The 15,071-nt window shown below is 38.4% G+C and overlaps 2 protein-coding genes across 3 annotated transcripts in view; one reads left to right on the top strand and one right to left on the bottom strand.

Annotated features, from left to right (window-relative positions):
- LOC107073512 (uncharacterized) overlaps positions 1–15,071 on the bottom strand; it is a 160,030-nt gene that overhangs the window by 117,290 nt on the left and 27,669 nt on the right. The gene's annotated exons all lie outside the window — the stretch shown is intronic.
- On the top strand, positions 13,528–14,229 carry LOC107073511 (histone-lysine N-methyltransferase SETMAR-like). The gene has a single exon (XM_015334200.2). The coding sequence runs from the start codon at positions 13,528–13,530 to the stop codon at positions 14,227–14,229; it is 702 nt and encodes a 233-aa protein (XP_015189686.2).

Below are 15,071 nucleotides of genomic sequence, written 5' to 3'. Positions count from 1 at the left end.
GTAAAGGAATACATTAGAAATTGTCTTAAGTGTAATTGAGTTTTTTTCAGTTAGCGGCAAAAACGAAGGATATTTACATTCTTTAGAAAAGAATAAACTTCCGTTCCGTACGGTTCATGTTGACCACTATGGTCCGCTAGAGAAGACTAAACAAGGATATCGATACCTTTTGTCCATTGTTGATGCGTTCACGAAATTTATAAAATTGTATCCGTGTAAAACGACAACGGCTCAGGAGGTCGTCAGGCATTTGAAAACATACTTCTCTGCATATAGTAAGCCAAGACCATAATAAGCGATCGAGGAACGGCGTTTACCTTCGAGTTATTTAAAGAATTCTCGGAAAAAGAAATGTTCGACCATGTACTCGTTGCGGTGGGTACGCTTCGCGCAAACGGTCATGTAGAACGATTTAATCGTGTTATTACTCCCATGTTAGCGAAATTGTGCGAGTCTACAGAAAAATGGGATTGTGTAATTGATAAAGTAGAATTTGCTTTGAATAACACGGTTTGTCGTTCAACGGGTAAGACCCCCCAGTAGATTGTTATTCGGCGTGGACCAACTCGGGGAAATAAACGATAACATAAGGTTAGCATTAAACCGATGTAATGAGGAAAACAGAGATCTAGTAGCCATTCGAGATAAAGCGTCAGAAAGAATTTCGGAGGAGCAGCAGTCGAACAAGCGCTATTATAATAAGAGACGTAAGAGACCCATCTCGTATTATGTCTGAGACTTGGTGATAATAAAAAATGTAGATATTATCATCGGTGTAAACAAAAAACTAATCCCCAAATACAAGGGACCATATGAAGTAAAAAAGGTGTTAGATATGGACCGGTACATCGTCGGGGACATTGATGGATTTCAGGTAACACAAATACCATATACAGACACTGTAGGCCCTGATCAGATGAAGCGATATATTCGTCCACGATAGAAATAAGGAAAATCCACATGTATACATATAAATTCTGTCATCTGAAACTGTTTTCTTATATGAGTCATATTTTATCTTATCTTATGTTTTAAGGTGCGATTTCATGTTGACGCTTGACGCTAGCTTTGAGCGTCAAATTTGACCACATTATATAATTTCGATTGAAGTGCCATCTAGATAAGAAGTAGCGTCAAATCTGAGCGTCAAACTGTAGCGTCAAGCGACATTGACGAATAAAAATAGCGTTTTTAGCGTTTTTCGTTTTGTTAATGTCTGCAAATTATAAATACCAACGATAGATTTATCAGTACCGCGAAATAATTCGACAAGCAGAAATTGATAAAATTAAACGAAGGAGAATCTTACTAGCTCTCACATATAATGAGATATATTTACAGTTGAGAAAAAAAAAGTATGCTGAAAAACGTTTTTGGATTCATTCGATATTTAAATTATGATCTGAACATGGATTTTTCGAAGCAGTATTTCCCACACTTTCTTCATTTTCTGATAAGTTTCAAAATTATTTTCGATTGTCTGCAATTGAATTTGAAGAATTGTTATGCTTGGTTAGTCTGTTCATATCCAAAGAAAATGCTGTTAGAGAATCAATCTTGGCAACAGCACGACTGGCAATGACTTTAAGGTAAAATTTTGTTAAGATAAATTATTTACAAAAAATGATGATAACAAAGCTTATAAAATCATTTTTTATCAGATATTTAGCAACTGGTGATTGTTTAACTTCAATATCATACCAATATCTTGTTGGTTTCACAACAGCAACCAATATAATAACAGAGACATGCCAAGTTCTGTGGGATAGCCTCTATAAGGAAGTTTTACCGTACCCTTTGGAAACGACAGACTGGTTAGAAATTTCTAAAGAGTTTGATAGGCAAAATCAGGCGAAGTGGCAGTCACGTTATTGAAACCCTATTTAGGAAAGGGGCATACATTGTTCGTTGACAATTGGTATACCAGCCCGACTTTATTCAATTATTTATATCAGAATAAAACTAACGCCTGTGGTACGGTAAAACCGCGAAGGCAACACATGCCTGTCATAAATGAAAAACTTGAACGTGGCGAAATATCCTTTCGATCGTCATCCAACATGCTCGCTCTCAAGTGGCAAGACAAACGGGAGGTATATATGTTATCAACTTGCCACTCCGGAGATTTCATAAATACCAAAAAAAGAGACAATCGGACAGGAGAAACTAAACAAAAGCCATCGTGTATTGTTGATTATACTGCTAATATAGGCGCAATCGACAATCGGGATAAGGTTACATCGACTGTACAGTCAGTTCGGAGAAGTATCAAGTGGTACAAAAAATTTTTTTTCCATCTACTGGACATGTCAATATGGAATGCGTATTGCCTATATAGGTTTCAAACAAAAAACGTAATAATGCGAACGTTTCATCTTACATTACTAAAAGAAATTTCAAGAAAATATGGGGATATAAACAATAACATTAGCTGCAGTAGATATACCGTGGACCAATCGTTTAGACTAACCGAGAAACATTTTCCATCCCACTGCAAATCTAAAAATTCTAGAAAACCGTTACGAAATTGTATAGTGTGTTCCAAAAACGATAAGAAGGCGAAGATCTCGTTATGAATGTGAAAATTGTGATGTAGGTTTATGTATTGAACCATGTTTCAAAATCTATCATACTCAATTATATTATTAGTTATTAAAGTGGATTGTTATAGTTAAAGTATGTGTAATATATATTTTTTTAAAATTATGACTTAATCATCAAATATTTGATTTGAATGTTCTCGTGCACAGAACGGAATTGCCCGTCACACTTTGCAGTGTTATATCAATTATACGTTGTTCACGTCAGACCCTGCCGTCCAGGAAAATAGCCACACGCAGAATTCAGCCGTATCTAAAAGGTTAATAAAGCTCGCGATACAATATCGATAAACACTGTGTTGGTTAAAGAGATTAGTGACGAGATAACAAAACGTAAGGTTCTTTCGACTGCACATAAGATATTTGATCCAATCGGGTTCACAGCACCGGTTATGATAATTCCGAGATTAATATTAAAAAGATTGTGTAAATCGGGACACGATTGAGATTCACCAATAGATGAGAAATCACATAAGGAATTTTTTACGTGGTATAATCAGCTACATTACTTGAATAGAATAGAATTACCGAGAAGTTTCGGTGAAGGCGTTTTTTCTCTACACATCTTTTGTGATGCGAGCCAATCAGCATACGCTGCGGTAACATTTTTACGTGTAGAGAACGAGAACGAAGTAAAATTGCATTTTTTGGCGGCGAAAGCGCGAATCGCACCAGATAATTCGACTATACCGCGTCTTGAACTTTTAGCCGCTTGCATAGGTAGTCGACAAAATGAAGATGTTCTACAGGCCATTAGTTGTAAAGATATACCCGCCCGTTTTTTGTTGGTCCGATTCGACTACTGTATTAACATGGATAAATCGTGATAGTCAATGGGGCGTATTTGTGTGGAATCGCGTACGCGAAATTAGACGTTTGTCAAAGTCGTGGACTTGGCAATATGTACCCGGTCCTCAAAATCCAGCCAATCTACCGTCGCGCGGCTGCCAAGCAAAACAATTGTACGATTCGTGCTGGTGGGAGGGACCGGATTGGTTGTACGGGAGTCGAGACACCTAGCCATGTGCGAAAGGTGTCGTTGACGAAAGTGAGGTAAATAGCGAGCTCAAGAAGTCAGCTGAGCTCACGATGCTTTATGTGAAATGTGTAGATGTGAACTTGGTAAACAGGTTCTCCTCATATAATAAATACCTAAGATTTCTATGTATTATGATTAGATTCAAGAATTTGTTGATAAAGAAAGATGTAAGAACCAAATATTTGACTTACAAAGAGATTCATGAAACAGAAATAAAATTATTAAAATGTTTGCAACACGATATGTTTTTACCGAAAAACGATCCGAAATTGTCAGCGATTAAAGTGTTCAAGCATACTGATGGGTTATTACGATTAAAAACGAAAATAATACAGCGAAATGATAATTTCTCCTTTTTGTGTCCAATATTATTAGATAGTAGACATAAAGTTGTGGAACTGCTAGTTCGCGAAACACATGAGAGTATGAATCATGCTGGTGTACAGACTGTGATGTGTCAATTGAGAGAAAAATATTGGATATTACGTATGAGAAAAACTGTGCGAGAAATTATCTCAAAATGCGTTATTTGCAAAAGACAGGGTGCTAAGCCAATGAGAGTAAATCCTGCCCCTCTGCCGCTGAATCGAGTCAAAGACGCCGCTGCGTTTCAAATAACAGGAATAGATTTCGCAGGGCCATTATATTTACGCGGGCGGCAGAAAGCCTGGATCTGTTTATTTACTTGCGCGGTCTATCGAGCCGTACATTTAGAACTCGTAACCGCTATGTCGATGGCGGCATTTCTAGATGCGTTAGATAAGTTTATTAGTCGCCGCGATCGACCATCGGTCATTTATAGTGACAATGGCACGAATTTTATTCGAGCTAATAACATGTTCGAAAAATTAAATTGGAATGCAATCGCTAAGAATAGCTCCGCGAAACAAATAAATTGGATCTTTAATCCACCGACAGCAGCATGGGGAGGTTGGTGGGAGCACCTAATAGGTATGGTAAAAGTCATTCTGCGAAAAATTCTGGGAAAAGCGTGCCTCACATACGAGCAAATATATATATACTGTGTTAGTTAACTGCGAGCGCACAATAAATTCGCGTCCTTTGACGTACGTGTCGGATTCGTCGGATGACTTAAGGCCCCTTACCTCGGCCATGTTTCTGCAAGATCTTAGAGAATCTGAATGTCCAGATGTAGATATTAGTAGAAGAATTAATTTTGAAAAAGCTATTCAACATAAGCAAGAACTTATAAAACATTTATGGGAACGCTTTCGAAAAGAATATCTTAGTCAACTAGTTTTAAAAGGCGACGTAAAAGAATCTCGTATCTTAAGACCAGGTGATGTCGTCATGATAGGCGACGACAATCGAAAACGTATCGGGTGACCTTTAACTAGAATCGAAAGGCTGATAATGGGTCGTGACGGTACAGCGAGGGTCGCGATTCTGCGAACCAAAGAAGGGAATTTAAAGAGACCGCTACAACGTATTTATCCGCTAGAAGTCGAGAGCGATAGTATGAATGTAGAGAACGAGAGTGTGACAATGAATGAGAAAATTACTCCTACCAATGCAAGAGAAAAAGAGTGTAAACCTAAGACGGAATGCGATACGACAGACATAGTAAAAACGCGAAGTGGACGAATCAGTAAGAAACCTTGTTTCTATAAAGCGTAATCTCTGTGTAATTTATATTTTTATTTCACTCTGTAAATTAGTATAATAACGTGTATGTGGAGTTGATAACTCCAGGTGGGAGGATGTGAAGAACACTCACCAACGTCGTATACGGACATATGTCTAGGACGATTTATTATTAAAAAAAAAAAGGAAATATTTGAAAGAGCTATGCGGTCATAAGACCTAAGGGATCACTAACATATGGGGTAATAAAATTCCACATGCTGCATCGGATCCGGCGAACAATTGTAAATATTTGTTTAGGTTTTATTTTTCTGATAAAGATCTCCTTGTGCACTGTTCCCTCTAACGAAAACATATGCGGTACCCATTAGTGGACCATGGACTATGGACCCTTGTGCTATTGGTCAATCGAACTGAGAATCTCCTACTCTTTCCAAAAGGGGTGTTACTTATTAGACTATAAATGTGTGGAAAGAAGAAGACTGTTGCTGCTACTGTTACTAAGGATTGAGAGTCGAGTGTTTGTTATTAGAAATTCGTTTCACTCGTCTTATTCGTCTTATTCGTCTTATTCGTTTTATTCGGTTTATTCGTTTTATTCGTCTTATTTTATATTATTCGTGTATTTTATATTATTCGTGTATTTTATATTATTCGTATATTTGTAACATTTCTACATACTGTAACATTCGTATTGTGCTTACTTGTAAAAATAAAGCTGTTTTTTGTTGTTTACCTTCAATCATCACGAGTTCCTAAGGTGTTTTACACAGAAAGAAAGTTAGTGCAAGACTTCACGAGAAAGCAAATGCTGATGTCAGAAAACATGTCTTTCCATACCTTCATGAGGATGAGATAGTTCGGTCTATCAGGTACGACGAGTAGTATTTGCCAATAAACAGTGCGAGAAATATGGTACCAATCAGCATCTTTACCAAATGATCAGAGCTAGATTGCGGTTATTTAGTCGGCTGCTTGTAGCAATCAAAGCACTGAACTCTCGTATTCAAAGTTTTACGGATATATTCCAGCCTCGTCGCTATGACTTTTTGAAGCTGTTAAAAAAGTAGCTGCTTTTCTTCCAGAAACTAAAACTTTTCTACATCCAATCGTTGAATCAACTTTGGGGACTTTATTAAAACAGGTTGAAGAAGTCTTAAGATCTGAATACATTAAAAAAGAAGAAATAGAAAATCAGAAAAAGGTTGAAGATTTTCTAAAACTACTTGCTAAGGACTATAGAATAAGCATCAACAGAATAGTAACAGAAACACAAACACAACATTTTAGAACGAAGGAAGTAATTCTGCCCAGCACAAAAGACATTAAAAAGCTGTACCAGTATCTCGTTGACGAAAGAAAGAAATATTTTAAAGAATTGCTGGTGAAATTCTCTTTCGGAACATGAAAAAAGCTTGCTGAAATGACATTGTTGACATTAATAGTTTTCAATCGACGTCGCCCTGACGAAATGGAGCGAATGTATAATTAAGGAATTTTAAGAGCTGTCGCGATATCAAAGGCATGGCAGACAGGCAAATTTATGAGACCTTGATTACAGAAAGAAAAACATTAGCGGATAGGTACATGCGCTTTGAAATTCGTGGGAAGCGCAATCGTAGTGTTCCAGTTTTGATTGATAACAATCTCAAAGAATGCATGGATCTTATCCATAAGTATCATAAAAATGCTCAAGTTTCGCGTAAAAATGAGTACTTCTTCGGAATGCCTTCTGTCGACAAGGATAGGCATAAATATTTAGGAGCATGTTATTTATTAAGACAATACGCAATAAAATGTGGTGCTGATTTTTCTGGTCTCCTTCGTGTCAACCAGTTGCGAAAGCACGTTGCCACCCGATGCGTCAATTTAAATCTGGAAGGCAGTCAGGTTACAGATCTCGCTAACTTCATGGGGCATCATGAGAATATCCACAAACAAATATATCGACAGCCAGTGGCTGCTACTGAAATTGTAAAAATGTCAAAGATTCTCCAGATGGTGCAAGGCATGAATGATACCAGTGATGACTCTACCGATGATGAAACTGAGCCAAACACTTTACGTGTCACAATCACTGAACCAAATGTTTCCACGGACGATACAGTTTATGGACCTGATTCTTCAAAATTCAATTTTGAATCTCACGTCAATCAATCGTCCATACGATCTGATTATTCAACGCCAAAACCTTGGACAGATGAAGCACGGTCCACTACTGTTTTGTCAGCTTTCAGAAGACATTTGGAAAGTGGGACTATACCGTCAGGGAGAGAGATGCAAAACTTGATTGATAAGAATAATTGTTTCAGAGGACGTTCTATACCCCAAATGAGAACGTGGTTAAACACTTACAAAAAAAAATGAACCATTAATTTATTGTTTTCATTTATATTCTTTTTCTTCTAAAACTCTTTAATAAGTTTCCTGACTTATAAATCCGATGAGAATAGCTGAATCACTATATTTTATTATGTGCCAGCACGAACACGCCTCTTCTCGGAGCTTACGTCACGGCAGCGGTCAACAAGAGCTTGGGAGGAGAGATAGGAAGATAGCGAGCCGGTCGTCCAGTAAAATTCAAGCTTCGGCTGTAGTGTCTGCTCCCGCCGACGACGGTGCTGCTCGGTGCACTCGGTTTTCAAACTTATGCAAAAATCTCAAAGGTCTCAATCATGTTATGTTATCAAAAACTTTAAATTTTTCGATTTTACAGATACAATCAATGCTAATTATAAGCATTTAACAATGAGAGAGATAAACAATGCCAGAAATTACTGGGTTTTTACTCATCAAAACTTGTATTTTAAAAATGAGATAAAAGCTCTCAAAAAATCTGAATCTGTTAGTAAAAACAGCAGTTTAATAAAACTCAACCGCTTCTTAAAAAATGATATTCTTAGAGTTGGTGGAAGAATAAGCCAAGCTGAACTGATTGATGATTGTAAACATCCTTTGATACTCTGTCCCAATGATCACTTGACTAATATCATTGTCAGATATTACCATAATTTGTTATTACATGCTGATGTTCAATTAACACTTTCAGCACTTAGACAGCACTATTGGATTATCAGAGGCAGACAGGTTGTTAGAAGTATAACACATAAGTGTTTAAGATGTAGGAGGTATGCAGCAGTTCCTCAGCATCAGTTAATGGGTGACTTATCCTCAGTTCGTGTTCAAATTGAACCTGCATTCACCAAGACAGGTGTGGACTTAGCAGGTCCATTTTCTATCCGATTGTCCAAAAGTAGAGGAAAGGGCACGCAAAAGGGATATGTTGCAGTTTTTACCTGTATGGTAACAAAAACAGTTCATCTGGAAGTCGCAGAAGATTACTCTGCTTCTGCTTTTATTGCTGCATTTCAAAGTTTTGACGCCCGTCGAAGGCCATGTACCGATCTTTATAGTGATCAAGGCACTAATTTGATTGGTGCAGATACTGAGTTTAAATTTAAGCTGAAGGAGTTTCTTGCCTTCGACAGCCTTCATAACAAATTTGTAGGAAAAAACTGGTATTCAGTTCTTCTAGATATATTTGATTTTCTTCTATATTTCTGTAACCACGCCACTTTTTGTAAGCTTATGTAAATACCGCTCGACATCACATCATCATAATTTAATAAACTATATCATTTCATCTTCAGTTATATATATGTAAGGGTGGGAGAAAGACGAAGAGTCGAGTGCATGGTGTACATGGAAACAATTGATGAACGTGAAAGATTTGTATGAATATGTAGCGATATGGATATGAGGGTGAGTGCACGCAGCGATATGAGTATGAGTGTGTGTGGCAAGAAAGAAAAGTGTGCGATATCAGCTGATATTATCGTTTTGTAAGCACCCCGAAATCTCTCGAATATTCCCGAACCGGAAATCAGGAAGAAGTCTTTTGTTTGATCGGTGGGAATAGTCTGGAGATTTCGAGAATGATTAACGGAAGTGATTGGGACCATTGGTGGGGTGAATGCATATCTAAGCGCGGTGAAGAAGGCGGTCCTCGCCTTCATGATTCGGTGTGACTAGTGAGTGTTATACGAGTGTGGTTACGGTTTCTAACTTTTATTACTTACTTTTTCTTTTCGATTTTTATCTTAAACTTTAATATTTTTAAGTCTTTGTTATATTATAACAAACACTTCTTTTATTTCAATTCAATAAAATCTTACATATATATTTCTCTGTCTGTCTGAAACCACCCCCACAAATTACTAAACTTGAGTGTAAATTGGCACTTTAACCCCCCCAGCTGCTCCTCATTTTGGAGAACTCTGAGAGCCATGGGTAAAGTCTTTGAAATATCACTTAAAAAGAGTGATTATAGATCAAGTTCTAACCTTCATCGAAATGTCAACCTTACTTTGTCAGATAGAAGCGTGTCTGAATTCGAGACCACTGATACCTTTATCAGATGATCCTTCTGGCCTTCTAGTACTGACACTCTCTCATTTCATAAAAATAAAACCCTCTCGTATTATAGCTGAGACTTTAATTAGTAAAGATTCTCTCTCTCTCCCCTTAGAAAGTGGAAGTTTATAACTTTTAGTTTACAGCATTTTTGGAAGCAATGGTCTTCTGAATATTTAAACTCCTTACAATCTCATTACAAATGGGCTTTAAGGACTAGATCCAAGCAAGAAGGTGATCTTGTACTTATTAGAAATCAAAACTACCCTCCTGGTCATTGGCCTTTAGGTCGTATCATAAAAGTATGGTCTGGTACAGATGGACTTGTGCGAGTTGAGAGTGAAAACAGCAACTACAGAATTAGATAGACTAGTTACAAAGTTAGTATTGCTTTTGCATAATAACGATTTAATTAATAATTTTGATGATGCGTTGAAACTTGAGTCTGATATTAATATTAAGTAAAAATTTTGTAAACCAATTATTGTAAAATACTGATCGAGAAAAAAATCGTCATATGTCAAAATTAAATAATCTTTCCCTTTTTGTCAATTTAAAAAGTTAATTTTCTTTATTTTATTTTTAATGGTAGCACTTCAAAAAATGATAATGATTTAAGTTCAAAGATAACATATTTAAAGATACTACATTCTTCTGTTTTCTAAATAATGTAAGATAACATATTAGAATTCTGAATTTTCATTTTGTTTTACATAAATGCACCCGACGCTCCGCTGATGCATCAACCGGGGGAGTATATTCAGGATCGACATATATTACAAAGAAACCCCCTTTTGGGCTATGTAATAAGTGTGTGTGTCTGTAGTGGTATTGTCACTACAGCGCGTTTGTTAGTGAGGTGTGTCTGTGTTGCGTAGTCCGCGGTATTGTCGCGGGCTAATTGGTGCGGGTCATGTGTGTGTTAATGCGTGAGTTTTGGGCTAGCGCGTGACATAGCTCGTCACGCTATGTGCGTCGCGCCGACAGTCGCTTCTTGTAGTGCTTAACTGCTAGCCGTGTTGCCTAACGTCATTATCTTACTTCTTTCCAATTACTATTATTATAAAGCACAAATTCATTACTATTGCTTTAACTATCAAAGCATCCTTTTCGATAATTAACCCTTTCGGCCCGAGCGGTGACTATAGTCACCCAACGCCCAACGCTCGCTCTGTACGAGCGGTGACTATAGTCACCCAACATTTGACGCTCGCTATGTACGAACGGTGACTATAGTCACCCAACATTTGACGCTCGTTATGTACGAGCGGTGACTATAGTCACCCAACATTTGACGCTCGTTATGTACGAGCGGTGACTTAGGTCACTCGCGACTCTTCATGAGCAGAATATATATGTTATCTCCATGGTAATCCATCGCAAGTATTTTGCACTTGTTTTACGTTGCCTAATAAAACTGACGAAATGAGCAACAGTATAAGAAAAGTATTTTAACAGTACGCTTGTCTCTGCTCGCTCAGAAGTTCGGAATATTTTCACGGTATGTGTGAATTTTTCTGCATTATCACATCATTTCATTTTATTATATTTTTCGTTTATTTCGTACCCTTCAAAGATAATGAATAGGAATTGCAAAAGAAGGAAAGGAAACTGTTACTCCATCGAAAATGAGAGTAATGAGATGTACGACAAATCTTCGGAGTCCGATAGCGATACTGCAGTCAATAATATTTATACTAGAAAGAAGCCAATTCGTCGGACAAAAGTACTTAGCACCTCAGAATCTGAAGATGATAATATTGAAGATGCTTTGCCACCAACTTCTTCTCATAATATTCAATGGACTACGGAGAATGCTGAATTAACATTTCATAACTTTGATCTTTCCAATTCCGGACTTCAGACAGAAAACTTAAAATTTTCCTCTACAATATTACATTATTTTGAATCATTCTTTTCACCTGATCTTGTAGGCTTTATTGTAGATAAGACAAATAAGTATTGGGCACGTATAGTAAGTGATAAGACGTGTAATGTCAAAATTGGAACAACTGTTGACGAACTCTACTGTTTTCTCGCTTGTACCTTACTAATGTCGCGAAATAAAAAGTTACGGCTTCGTGAATATTGGTCCAAGGATAAACTTTTAAAATCTGATATTTTTAGCGAAATTATGTGTAGAGATAGATATTTAGTTTTATTGACAATGTTGCATTTTAGTGATGATAATCAAAATTCTTCTGATCGTTTGCAAAAAATAAGTAGCGTTTCAAGCAGACTTCAAAAATCGTTCAAAGACTTGTTTTACCCGTTTCAAAATTTATGTATAGATGAAAGTCTATTACTGTACAAAGGTAGGCTATCTTTTAAACAGTATATACCGGCCAAAAGAAGCCGATTTGGCATAAAAACGTATGTATTATGTGATTGTAAAACTGGCTATGTACTAGATATTATCGTATATACGGGCAGTGAATCACACGTGACAGAGAACATGGAAAACATTGGCAAAACAGGAAATATCGTTTTAACACTTTTGAAACCGTACTTGGGAAAAGGCCATTCACTGTATGTTGATAATTATTATAGCAGCCCCGCTCTTTTTAAGTTATTACATACAAATGTAACGAATGCTTGTGGTTACATAACATCTGCATTAAATATTTTTGAAGTGAAAACTTCTTTAGAATGGGCGATACTAAATAATAGGAGAAAAAGAGACAAACATATAGGATTGAGCCGGCGAGACAATGAGACAATATAGCTACACAGTTCTTCCTATTCTCGGTCTTTGCACGCGAAGGACGCTTTGCTCGCGGCAGCATGGTGCCTCGATAGCGGCGCCACATCCCACTTGTGTGGAGAGCTACAGAACTTCACCGAAGTGAGTGACACGAAGCGTGGCACACTGAAGCTGGCTAGTGACGCGTCGGCGGAAATTCTCGCTAGGGGAACAGTCAACTTCGTATGTGAAGATCGCGACGGAGAAAGACAAGTGAGGTTAAGTGACGTGTTTCACGTTCCGGATCTTCGCACTAATCTGTTATCGGTCGCCAAGATAACGGACAGGGGTTTTGAGGTTAGGTTCGATAAAGATGTCGCTTCGGTAATCGACCGTGACGGTACTGTGAGGTTGCGGGCGAATCGAATTGGCGATTTATACTATGTACGCGAACAGGAACAGGCTGAATGCAACGCAATAGCAGAACGAAGTGACTGCAAAGGACAAATAAACGCACTGGAGATGTGGCACCGTCGCTTAGGTCACCTCAACGTACAAGATCTAAAGAGGGCCGAAAGAAACAAAGCGATACGGGGGTTGAATCTCGGGAATTGCGGGGTTTCGTTGGATTGCGAGGTATGAATTCGAGGCAAAATGACTAGAGCAGTCTTCTCAGCAAAACGGAAGGGTGATCGCGAGCTGTTGGAGGTTATTCACTCGGACATATGTGGACCGATGCAAGTGGAATCTAACAGTCGAGCCAGGTATTACATCACGTTCATCGACGAATATTCCAGGTGGTGCGAGGTACGTTTTCTGAAGAACAAAAGCGATGCCTTTGAGGCATTTAGGGAATATAAGGCCTCGGTGGAGAACATGATGGATAGAAAAATAAAGTTACTGCAATCAGACAACGGGAGAGAATTCGTGAATTCAGAGTTCAATCAGTACTTGAAGAGGTATGGAATTCAGCGGCGTCTCTCCGTGGCGTACAACCCAGAGTAGAACGGCATCGCCGAACGGAAAAATAGGACTCTTGTCGAGATGGCGAGGTGCCTCCTCATACAATCCGGACTGCCGGCGTCTTTTTGGGCCGAAGCGGTCTCGACCGCTAACTATTAGGGTGTCCCATAAGTTTCTTCCGCGCCACGCTATGAATGAGTCTGACTGGCTATGTTTATATAAACATGCAGGCTTATCTCTTAGCCGTTTATGGCATCGGTTTCAGTCGTCCCAGAGCTCTTTCAAAGTACGTTTCGTTGGTGACAAAGTCTCTTTTAAAATTTTTTCAGCCCCGTTCAATATGGAGAACCAAAAGAAGCATTTACGGCATGTTATGCTTCATTGCTTTAAAAAAAGGCAATAGTGCAAAGGACACTGCAGACGAGATTTGCACCGTTTACGGGAGTGGTACTACGACCATTAGGACCGTCCGCAATTGGTTTAAGAAATTTAGAGCCGGCAATTTCGATTTGCAAGATGAAGACCGCAGCGGCCGCCCAGTAACGACGGATGCGGACCTTATCAAGACTGTGCTCGCTGAAAATCCGCGATATAGTGTGCGCGAGATAGTGGATGACACTAACATTCCCAAGACAACGGTACATAAGCATTTGATCAAGATGGGATATGCAAATCGGTATGAAGTTTGGGTTCCACACATATTGACGGAGACCGGCCTTATGAACCGCGTCTCTACGTGCGATTTGCTTCTTCAGCGACATGAAAGAAATCCTTTCTTAAAGAGTCTTGTCACTGGAGACGAGACTTGGATTTTGTTTCAAAATGTGTCTCGAAAACGCACTTGGTCCAAGGAAAATAGACCTTCAACTGTTGCAAAGCCTGGACTTCATCCGAAGAAGGTTCTTTTATCCATTTGGTGGGACTGAAAAGGTGTAGTGTACTACGAGCTCCTTCCTCAAGGTGAAACGATCAATGCTGACAAATATTGTAATCAACTTGATCAACTGAAAGCCGCCATAGCAGAGAAACGGCCAGAACTGGCGAACCGATGAGGAGTCGTTTTCCATCACGACAACGCAAGACCGCATGTTGCAATGGTCGTGAGACAAAAATTATTACAGTTCGATTGGGACGTTCTACCTCATCCTCCGTACTCCCCAGACCTTGCTCCTTCCGATTATTACTTGTTCCTCTCCTTAAAAAATTCTCTCCGTGGTAAATCTTTCAAATCCATAAGCGAAATAAAAACGCACACAGATGAATATTTTGCAAGTAAGCCTCAACAATTTTGGAAAGAGGGCATAATGAGGCTTCCTGAGAGATGGAAGAAGGTTATAGAACAGAACGGTTCATATATAACACAATAAATCAACCTCAAACAACAAATATCGTGTATTCATTTCGCATCAAAAAAAGGGAAGAAACTTATGGGACAACCTAATATAATACTTCTTTCCATGAGTCCGCAGGGTATACACCATACGAACTAGTATTCGGAGCACCACCAAATCCAATAAGTAGTCACGCAAACGAGTTCAAAAACACATACGAAAATTACATCCAGGAACTTGGAACTCATCTAAAGGAAATGCGTAACAATGCACGAGAAGCATTGAAGGAGGCAAAGAGGACTTCCAAAGAAAGATACGACCGATTTGCCCGTCCTAACGTTTACAGACAAGGAGACATGGTTTGGTTAAAACGAGAAAAAAGAGATAAAAACCTTATGAAGTGCTTGACGTACCGAGTGACGTCAATATATTAATAA

Source organism: Polistes dominula, unplaced genomic scaffold, assembly GCF_049000335.1.
Source record: "Polistes dominula isolate Pdom_NZ unplaced genomic scaffold, Pdom_raw_medaka contig_269, whole genome shotgun sequence".
Classification (NCBI taxonomy): Eukaryota; Metazoa; Arthropoda; class Insecta; order Hymenoptera; family Vespidae; genus Polistes; species Polistes dominula.
Note: the sequence above shows the minus strand (reverse complement) of the source record. Positions and strands in the feature narration are given on the sequence as shown.

Bases quoted from the DNA above. Each gene is read 5' to 3' on its own strand.
- LOC107073511 (XM_015334200.2), top strand. From the start codon at position 13,528: ATGCAGGCTTATCTCTTAGCCGTTTATGGCATCGGTTTCAGTCGTCCC.